We start from the raw sequence: 10,521 nt of genomic DNA on the forward strand, positions 1-10,521 counted from the left end.
AACAGCCGTGCCCGATAAAGTCCCTCCCAAAAAAATCGCCAAAATTACAACAGAATGTGCCCCAAAACGTTGGCAGACGGTGTCGAGAAAAGTCGTTAAATGTGAAGGTGAAGTGTCTGAAAATAAAGGTGCAAATATCCGTCCGTAACGGCCGATATACTCGGGGTGGGGTCAAACATACCTCCCGCGACAACTGTCGTGGAGACAGGACATCGGCAAATGTTCACCGACACATTAGTTCTCCGCGTGGAATCCCACGTTGCCTGGCATCTCGCGCCGGTGTCTGTCGCGTGGCTGGACCGGAGAGGCAGACGCGTACTCCGGGTTCTCCTGGCGAGCACGCGTCCCCTCTCTCCTCCTTCCCCCACCTCCCCTCAACCGCGTCCTCACTCTCGCCTCCCTCCCGGCAGAGCGGGACAAGGAGAACCGCCACAAGAAGAAGAGCCGGAGCCGCTCGCGGAGCCGAGACAGGAAGAGACGCAGCCGCAGCAGGGAGAGGGGCAACAGGGAGCGGAGGAGCGCTTCCCGGGACCGTAGGCGTCGCAGGTAAGCTCCGCCGTCAGGGCCAGGGGGCTGGATTAACATCAGGAGGGATACAGTCAGTAACACAGGGCCCTGGGGGGGGAGAGGGGTTACTGAGGGACAGTGTGAGGGAGCTGGATTAACATCAGTAGGGATACGGTCAGTAACACAGGGCCCTGGGAGGGAGAGGGGTTACTGAGGGACAGTGTGGGGGAGCTGGATTAACATCAGTAGGGATACAGTCAGTAACACAGGGCCCTGGGGGGGGGGGAGAGGGTTACTGAGGGACAGTGTGAGGGAGCTGGATTAACATCAGGAGGGATACGGTCAGTAACACAGGGCCCTGGGGGGAGAGGGGTTACTGAGGGACAGGGTGAGGGAGCTGGATTAACATCAGTAGGGATACAGTCAGTAACACAGGGCCCTGGGGGGGGAGAGGGGTTACTGAGGGACAGTGTGAGGGAGCTGGATTAACATCAGTAGGGATACAGTCAGTAACACAGGGCCCTGGGGGGGGGGGGGGGGGGGGGGGGAGAGGGGTTACTGAGGGACAGTGTGAGGGAGCTGGATTAACATCAGTAGGGATACAGTCAGTAACACAGGGCCCTGGGGGGGGGAGAGGGGTTTACTGAGGGACAGTGTGAGGGAGCTGGATTAACATCAGTAGGGATACAGTCAGTAACACAGGGCCCTGGGGGGGAGAGGGGTTACTGAGGGACAGTGTGAGGGAGCTGGATTAACATCAGGAGGGATACGGTCAGTAACACAGGGCCCTGGGAGGGAGAGGGGTTACTGAGGGACAGTGTGAGGGAGCTGGATTAACATCAGTAGGGATACAGTCAGTAACACAGGGCCCTGGGGGGAGAGGGGTTACTGAGGGACAGTGTGGGGGAGCTGGATTAACATCAGTAGGATACAGTCAGTAACACAGGGCCCTGGGGGGGGGAGAGGGGTTACTGAGGGACAGTGTGAGGGAGCTGGATTAACATCAGTAGGGATACAGTCAGTAACACAGGGCCCTGGGGGGAGAGGGGTTACTGAGGGACAGTGTGGGGGAGCTGGATTAACATCAGGAGGGATACAGTCAGTAACACAGGGCCCTTGGGGGGAGAGGGGTTACTGAGGGACAGTGTGAGGGAGCTGGATTAACATCAGTAGGGATACGGTCAGTAACACAGGGCCCTGGGGGGGAGAGGGGTTACTGAGGGACAGTGTGAGGGAGCTGGATTAACATCAGGAGGGATACGGTCAGTAACACAGGGCCCTGGGGGGGGGAGAGGGGTTACTGAGGGACAGTGTGGGGGAGCTGGATTAACATCAGTAGGGATACAGTCAGTAACACAGGGCCCTGGGGGGGGAGAGGGGTTACTGAGGGACAGTGTGAGGGAGCTGGATTAACATCAGTAGGGATACAGTCAGTAACACAGGGCCCTGGGGGGGGGAGAGGGGTTACTGAGGGACAGTGTGAGGGAGCTGGATTAACATCAGTAGGATACAGTCAGTAACACAGGGCCCTGGGGGGGGGAGAGAGGGGTTACTGAGGGACAGTGTGAGGGAGCTGGATTAACATCAGTAGGGATACAGTCAGTAACACAGGGCCCTAGGGGGAGAGGGGTTACTGAGGGACAGTGTGGGGGAGCTGGATTAACATCAGTAGGGATACAGTCAGTAACACAGGGCCCTGGGTGGGGAGAGGGGTTACTGAGGGACAGTGTGAGGGAGCTGGATTAACATCAGGAGGGATACGGTCAGTAACACAGGGCCCTGGGGGGGGAGAGGGGTTACTGAGGGACAGTGTGAGGGAGCTGGATTAACATCAGTAGGGATACAGTCAGTAACACAGGGCCCTGGGGGGGTGGGGGGTTACTGAGGGACAGGGTGGGGGAGCTGGATTAACATCAGTAGGGATACAGTCAGTAACACAGGGCCCTGGGGGGGAGAGGGGTTACTGAGGGACAGTGTGAGGGGGGAGGGAGCTGGATTAACATCAGTAGGGATACAGTCAGTAACACAGGGCCCTGGGGGGGAGAGGGGTTACTGAGGGACAGTGTGAGGGGGGGAGGGAGCTGGATTAACATCGGAGGAGCTGCCTGAGACCCGTCCCTTCTCTCTCTCTCCCCAGCCGGTCCCCACGTCGCATAACGAAGAAGAAGCCGTACAAATACTGGGATGTCCCCCCTCCTGGCTTTGAGCACATCACCCCCATGCAGTACAAGGCGATGCAAGGTGAGATACATTGTGCCCCTCGCCCTTTCCCGTCCCCAAACCCCGTCTGACACACAGGGACAGGCGGCCATTCGGCCCCTCCCTCCCTCCCGTTACACACAGGGACAGGCGGCCATTCGGCCCCTCCCTCCAGCCCGTTACACACAGGGACAGGCGGCCATTCGGCCCCTCCCTCCCTCCCGTTACACACAGGGACAGGCGGCCATTCGGCCCCTCCCTCCCTCCCGTTACACACAGGGACAGGCGGCCATTCGGCCCCTCCCTCCAGCCCGTTACACACAGGGACAGGCGGCCATTCAGCCCCTCCCTCCCTCCAGTCCGTTACACACAGGGACAGGCGGCCATTCAGCCCCTCCCTCCCTCCAGTCCGTTACACACAGGGACAGGCGGCCATTCAGCCCCTCCCTCCCTCCAGTCCGTTACACACAGGGACAGGCGGCCATTCAGCCCCTCCCTCCCTCCAGTCCGTTACACACAGGGACAGGCGGCCATTCGGCCCCTCCCTCCCTCCAGCCCGTTACACACAGGGACAGGCGGCCATTCGGCCCCTCCCTCCCTCCCGTTACACACAGGGACAGGCGGCCATTCGGCCCCTCCCTCCCTCCCGTTACACACAGGGACAGGCGGCCATTCGGCCCCTCCCTCCCTCCCGTTACACACAGGGACAGGCGGCCATTCGGCCCCTCCCTCCCTCCCGTTACACACAGGGACAGGCGGCCATTCGGCCCCTCCCTCCCTCCCGTTACACACAGGGACAGGCGGCCATTCGGCCCCTCCCTCCAGCCCGTTACACACAGGGACAGGCGGCCATTCAGCCCCTCCCTCCCTCCAGTCCGTTACACACAGGGACAGGCGGCCATTCAGCCCCTCCCTCCCTCCAGTCCGTTACACACAGGGACAGGCGGCCATTCAGCCCCTCCCTCCCTCCAGTCCGTTACACACAGGGACAGGCGGCCATTCAGCCCCTCCCTCCCTCCAGTCCGTTACACACAGGGACAGGCGGCCATTCGGCCCCTCCCTCCCTCCAGCCCGTTACACACAGGGACAGGCGGCCATTCGGCCCCTCCCTCCAGCCCGTTACACACAGGGCCAGGCGGCCATTCAGCCCCTCCCTCCTGTTACACACAGGGACAGACGGCCATTCAGCCCCTCCTCCCTCCCTCCCGTTACACACAGGGACAGGCGGCCATTCGGCCCCTCCCTCCAGCCCGTTACACACAGGGACAGGCGGCCATTCGGCCCCTCCCTCCCTCCCTCCCGTTACACACAGGGACAGGCGGCCATTCGGCCCCTCCCTCCAGCCCGTTACACACAGGGACAGGCGGCCATTCAGCCCCTCCTCCCTCCCTCCCTCCAGCCCGTTACACACAGGGACAGGCGGCCATTCGGCCCCTCCCTCCCTCCCTCCCGTTACACACAGGGACAGGCGGCCATTCGGCCCCTCCCTCCAGCCCGTTACACACAGGGACAGGCGGCCATTCAGCCCCTCCTCCCTCCCTCCCTCCAGCCCGTTACACACAGGGACAGGCGGCCATTCAGCCCCTCCCTCCCTCCCTCCCGTTACACACAGGGACAGGCGGCCATTCGGCCCCTCCCTCCCTCCCTCCCGTTACACACAGGGACAGGCGGCCATTCAGCCCCACCTCCTCCGGCCTATCCCCCGAGGCGGTTTGGCGCCTGTTCTTGCAGCTGGCTCTCGGTCTGTCTAACCTTGTTTTGTTTGTTGTTTGCTGTTGTCTCTCCTCGTTCCTTTCTCCTTGGGCTTTCCTTTTCCTAAAGCGGCAGGTCAGATTCCAGCCACTGCACTCCTGCCCACCGTGACCCCCGACGGCCTGGCGGTTACTCCCACCCAAGTTCCTGTGGTCGGCAGCCAGATGACCAGGCAGGCGCGTCGGCTCTACGTCGGAAACATTCCCTTTGGCGTGACTGAGGTAACTGCCAGAGGTCCCCCCCGTTCTCCCGGCCGAGGGGGGGGGGGCCCTGTTGTAGCGCGGAGTATGGCACCCTCTTTCTCCACCCCACACAGACGCTTAGAGGCACGCACGTGCACGCACGCACAAACGCACGTGCATGCACGCACGCACAAACGCACATGCACGCGCACACACGCTTAGACACGCGCACACAAACGCACGCGCTTAGATGCACGCTTAGACACGCACGCACGCTTAGACGCATGCACGCACAAACGCACACGCTTAGATGCACGCTTAGACACGCACGCTTAGAGGCACGCACACACGCTTAGACACACGCACGCGCTTAGATGCACGCTTAGACACGCACGCACACTCAAGACGCACGCACGCACACTCAAGACGCACGCACGCACACTTAGACGCATGCACGCACAAATGCGCACGCTTAGATGCACGCTTAAACACGCACGCTTAGAGGCACGCACACATGCTTAGACACGCACATCACACACGCACGTGCTTAGATGCACGCTTAGACACGCACGCGCACACAAGACGCACGCACACACAAACGCACACGCTTAGATGCACGCTTAGACACATGCACGCACACTCAAGACGCACGCACACATGCTTAGACACACGCACGTGCTTAGATGCACGCTTAGACACGCACGCATACTCAAGACGCACGCACGCTTAGACGCATGCACGCACAAACGCACACGCTTAGATGCACGCTTAGACACACGCACGCACACTCAAGCATGCACGCTTAGAGGCACGCACACACGCTTAGACACGCACATCACACACGCACTCGCTTAGATGCACGCTTAGACACGCACGCACACTCAAGACGCACGCATGCTTAGACGCACGCATGCACAAACGCACATGCACGCGATTAGATGCACACTTAGACACGCACGCACACTCAAGACGCACGCACATGCATGCACGCACATGCTTAGATGCACGCTTAGAGACACGCACGCACGCACACGCTTAGATGCATGCTTAAACATACGCACGCACGCACGGTTAGAGGCACGCACGCACACTCAAGACACGTGCACGCACAAACGCGCACGCATGCTTAAGATGCACGCACGCTTAGACACACTTGCCCTGTACAAAACGCTGGTGCGGCTGCACTCGGAATATCGTGTCCACTTCTGGTCCCCATATCTCGGGAAGGAGGTGGGAGCGTTGGAAAAGGTGCAGAGGAGATTTACCGGGGTGTTGCCTGGTCTGGAGGGAAGGTCCTATGAGGAAAGGCTGAGAGACTTGGGCCTGTTCTCATTGGAGAGAAGACGGCTAAGGGGGATTTGATCGAGACATACAAGGCGATCAGAAAGGGTAGACGGTGAAAGACGTTTCCCTAGGATGGTGACATCAGCCTGTTCTGTGCTGTAATGTTCTGTTCGATGCTCTGTAAATGCAGCACGAGAAGGGCTAAGACCTGTAACTTCTCGTGGTTCCAGAAGCAACACTGCCCGAGACACGCTTCAGAATCCACACGTACTGACTCGTTTATCTAACTCGGTGACAGTCAACAAATCAACTCGCCTCTTAGCTAACCGTTTCCATCCAAATAAACCGCGATTCCAGTGGTATGCTGTTCCAATAAATACAATTCCCACTGCTCCTAATTAAACCGCGATTCCAGTTGTATGCTGTTCCAATAAATACAATTCCCACTGCTCCTGAATAAACCGCGATTCCAGTTGTATGCTGTTCCAATAAATACAATTCCCACTGCTCCTAATTAAACCGCGATTCCAGTTGTATGCTGTTCCAATAAATACAATTCCCACTGCTCCTGAATAAACCGCGATTCCAATGGTATGCTGTTCCAATAAATACAAGAGAATAACACAGTCACCCCTCTCCCCCACCCCATCAATCACCTCAGGACAGGGGGTTAGATACAGAGTAAAGCTCCCTCTACACCGTCCTCCACACCCAGGGACAGGGGGTTAGATACAGAGTAAAGCTTCATCTACACCATCCCCTCACTCGCAGGGACGGGGTTAGATGCAGAGTAAAGCTACCTCTACACCGTCCCCACTCCCAGGGACAGGGGGTTAGATACAGAGTAAAGCTTCCTCTACACTGTCCCCCCACTCCCAGGGACAGGGGGTTAAAAAGAGAGTAAAGCACCCTCTACACTGTCTCCCAGGGACGGGGGGTTAGATACAGAGTAAAGCTCCCTCTACACCGTGTCCGGTGAGTCACCAACAAGGGGTTGAGCATGAACCCCTTTGGTCTTGGAGTGAGCCTGTCCTGAGAGAGCGAGATGAGGAACGTTTCTGTGTTGGCGGGGGGGGGTGGAATCGCTGTAATTTGGTCTCCCTCGCCCCCAGCCCGGGTGGAGTTGTGGATGGTTGGAGCTGTTTGTCGGAGGGAGGGAGGGAGTCGGGCAGAGTGGGAAAGGGTTGGGAGAGTCTCCCGCGATCCTGTTTGAGCTGTCCCCTCACTGTCGGCACGTGTGTGTGTGTGTGTGTCTGTCTCTCTCTCTCTCTCCCCCCCCCCCCCCCCCCCCCCCCCCCCCCCCCCCCCCCCCCCCCCCCCCCCCCCCCCCCCCCCCCCGCTGCAGGAGGCGATGGCAGATTTCTTCAATGCCCAGATGCGCCTGGCAGCTCTCTCCCAGGCCGCTGGTAACCCAGTCCTAGCAGTTCAGATCAATCAGGATAAGAATTTTGCTTTCCTCGAGGTAAGTGGGCTGTGTTCACCCAATGTCGTCCTTCCTTACAGCCGCACTCCCACTGTCTCACATTCTCCCTCTCTGTCTGGCTTTCTTTCTCTTTGTCTCAGTCTTGCATTCCCTTCTCTCTCTCTCACTCTGTCTCTCTCTCTCTCTCTTTCCCCGTTCCCCCCCCCCCCCCCCCCCCCCCCCGTTAGTCTCACATTCTCTGTCTTTCTCTTGGACTCGCATTATCTCTCTCTCCATCCTGCATTCTCGCTCTCTCTCGCTCTCTCTCGCTCTCTGCCCCACGGTCTCTCGCGCGCGCTCTCTCTCTCTCTCTCTGCGCCTCGCGCTCTCTCTCTCTGCACCCCGCGGTCTCTCGCGCGCTCTCTCGCTCTCTCTCTGCGCCTCGCGCTCTCTCTCTGCACCCCGCGGTCTCTCGCGCTCTCTCTCTCTGCGCCTCGCGCTCTCTCTCTCTCTGCACCTCGCACGCGCGCGCTCTCTCTCTCTCTCTCTCTCTGCACCCCGCGGTCTCTCGCGTTCTCTCTCTCTCTCTGCACCCCGCGTTTTCTCTCTCTCTCTCTCTCTGTACCCCGCGGTCTCTCTCTCTCTCTCTCTGTACCCCGTGGTCTCTCTCTCTCTCTGCACCCCGCGGTCTCTCGCGCTCTCTCTCTCTCGCTCTCTCTCTCGCTCTCTCTCTCGCTCTCTCTCTCGCTCTCTCTCTCGCTCTCTCTCTCGCTCTCTCTCTGCGCCTCGCGCTCTCTCTCTGCACCCCGCGGTCTCTCTCTCTCTCTCTGTACCCCGTGGTCTCTCTCTCTCTCTGCATCCCGCGGTCTCTCGCGTTCTCTCTCTCTCTCTATATGCACCCTGCGGTCTCTCGTGCTCTCTCTCTCTATATGCATCCCGCGGTCTCTCGCGCGCTCTCTCTCTCTCTCTCTATATGCACCCTGCGGTCTCTCGTGCTCTCTCTCTGCACCCTGCGGTCTCTCGCGCTCTCTCTCTGCACCCTGCGGTCTCTCTCTCTCTCTCTCTCTGCACCCTGCGGTCTCTCGCGCTCTCTCTCTGCACCCTGCGGTCTCTCGCGCTCTCTCTCTGCACCCTGCGGTCTCTCGCGCTCTCTCTCTCTCTCTCTGCACCCCGCAGTCTCTCGCGCTCTCTCTCTCTCTCTCTCTCTCTCTGCACCCCGCAGTCTCTCGCGTTCTCTCTCTCTCTCTCTCTCTCTCTCTCTCTGCACCCCGCGTTCTCTCTCTCTCTCTCTCTCTCTCTCTGTACCCCGTGGTCTCTCTCTCTCTCTGCACCCCGCGGTCTCTCGCGTTCTCTCTCTCTCTCTCTCTCTCTCTCTGCACCCCGCGCGGTCTCTCTCTCTCTCTGTACCCCGCGGTCTCTCGCGCGCTCTCTCTCTCTCTATATGCACCCTGCGGTCTCTCGTGCTCTCTCTCTGCACCCTGTGGTCTCTCGCGCTCTCTCTCTGCACCCTGTGGTCTCTCGCGCTCTCTCTCTGCACCCTGTGGTCTCTCGCGCTCTCTCTCTGCACCCTGTGGTCTCTCGCGCTCTCTCTCTGCACCCTGCGGTCTCTCGCGCTCCCTCTCTCTCTCTCTGCACCCCGCAGTCTCTCTCTCTCTCTCTCTCTCTGCACCCCGCGGTCTCTCGCGCTCTCTCTCTCTCTCTGCACCCTGCGGTCTCTCGCGCTCCCTCTCTCTCTGCACCCCGCGGTCTCTCGCGCTCTCTCTCTCTCTGTCTCTCTGCACCCTGCGGTCTCTCGTGCTCTCTCTCTCTCTCTGCACCCTGCGGTCTCTTGTGCTCTCTCTCTCTCTCTCTCTCTCTGCACCCTGCGGTCTCTCGTGCTCTCTCTCTCTCTCTCTGCACCCTGCGGTCTCTCGCGCTCCCCCCCTCTCTCTCTGCACCCTGCAGTCTCTCGCGTTCTCTCTCTCTCTCTCTCTCTCTCCCTCTCTCTCTCTCTCTCTATCTCTCTCTCTCTCTATATGCACCCTGCGGTCTCTCGTGCTCTCTCTCTGCACCCTGCGGTCTCTCGCGCTCCCTCTCTCTCTCTGCACCCCGCAGTCTCTCGCGCTCTCTCTCTCTCTCTCTCTGCACCCCGCAGTCTCTCGCGCTCTCTCTCTCTCTCTGCACCCCGCAGTCTCTCGCGCTCTCTCTCTCTATATGCACCCCGCGGTCTCTCGCGCGCTCTCTCTCTCTCTCTATATATGCATCCCGCGGTCTCTCGCGCTCTCTCTCTCTCTCTCTGCACCCCGCAGTCTCTCGCGCTCTCTCTCTCTCTCTCTCTATATGCACCCTGCGGGGTCTCGCGCTCTCTCTCTCTCTCTGCATCCCGCAGTCTCTCGCGCGCGCGCTCTCTCTCTCTCTCTCTCTCTCTGTATGCACCCCGCAGTCTCTCGCGCGCTCTCTCTCTCTCTATATGCACCCTGCGGTCTCTCGTGCTCTCTCTCTGCACCCCGCTGTCTCTCGCGCTCTCTCTCTCTCTATATATGCACCCTGCGGTCTCTCGTGCTCGCTCTCTCTCTCTCTCTCTCTCTCTCTCTGCATCTCGCGCTCTCTCTCTCTATGCACCCCGCAGTCTCTCGCGCTCTCTCTCTCTCTCTCTCTCTCTATATGCACCCTGCGGGGTCTCGCGCTCTCTCTCTCTCTCTCTCTGCACCCCGTGGTCTCTCTCTCTCTCTGCACCCCGCGGTCTCTCGCGCTCTCTCTCTCTCGCTCTCTCTCTCGCTCTCTCTCTCGCTCTCTCTCTCGCTCTCTCTCTCGCTCTCTCTCTGCGCCTCGCGCTCTCTCTCTGCACCCCGCGGTCTCTCTCTCTCTCTCTGTACCCGTGGTCTCTCTCTCTCTCTGCATCCCGCGGTCTCTCGCGTTCTCTCTCTCTCTCTATATGCACCCTGCGGTCTCTCGTGCTCTCTCTCTCTATATGCATCCCGCGGTCTCTCGCGCGCTCTCTCTCTCTCTCTCTATATGCACCCTGCGGTCTCTCGTGCTCTCTCTCTGCACCCTGCGGTCTCTCGCGCTCTCTCTCTGCACCCTGCGGTCTCTCTCTCTCTCTCTCTCTGCACCCTGCGGTCTCTCGCGCTCTCTCTCTGCACCCTGCGGTCTCTCGCGCTCTCTCTCTGCACCCTGCGGTCTCTCGCGCTCTCTCTCTGCACCCTGCGGTCTCTC

General features: G+C 59.8%; 1 protein-coding gene across 1 annotated transcript in view; it reads left to right on the plus strand.

The window, feature by feature from the left end:
- Positions 1-410: 410 nt before the first annotated feature.
- The window catches only part of LOC132813238 (splicing factor U2AF 65 kDa subunit), a gene marked incomplete at its 5' end in the record, with an annotated part of 29,491 nt that continues 19,380 nt past the window's right edge, over positions 411-10,521 (plus strand). Inside the window, 4 exons of the mRNA XM_060823105.1 lie at positions 411-546; positions 2,645-2,748; positions 4,528-4,679; positions 7,270-7,386. Of these exons, the coding sequence (XP_060679088.1) occupies positions 411-546; positions 2,645-2,748; positions 4,528-4,679; positions 7,270-7,386 (509 nt within the window). The remainder of the gene's footprint in view (positions 547-2,644; positions 2,749-4,527; positions 4,680-7,269; positions 7,387-10,521) is intronic.

This window comes from Hemiscyllium ocellatum, unplaced genomic scaffold (genome assembly GCF_020745735.1).
Source record: "Hemiscyllium ocellatum isolate sHemOce1 unplaced genomic scaffold, sHemOce1.pat.X.cur. scaffold_3530_pat_ctg1, whole genome shotgun sequence".
NCBI classification, from domain to species: domain Eukaryota; kingdom Metazoa; phylum Chordata; class Chondrichthyes; order Orectolobiformes; family Hemiscylliidae; genus Hemiscyllium; species Hemiscyllium ocellatum.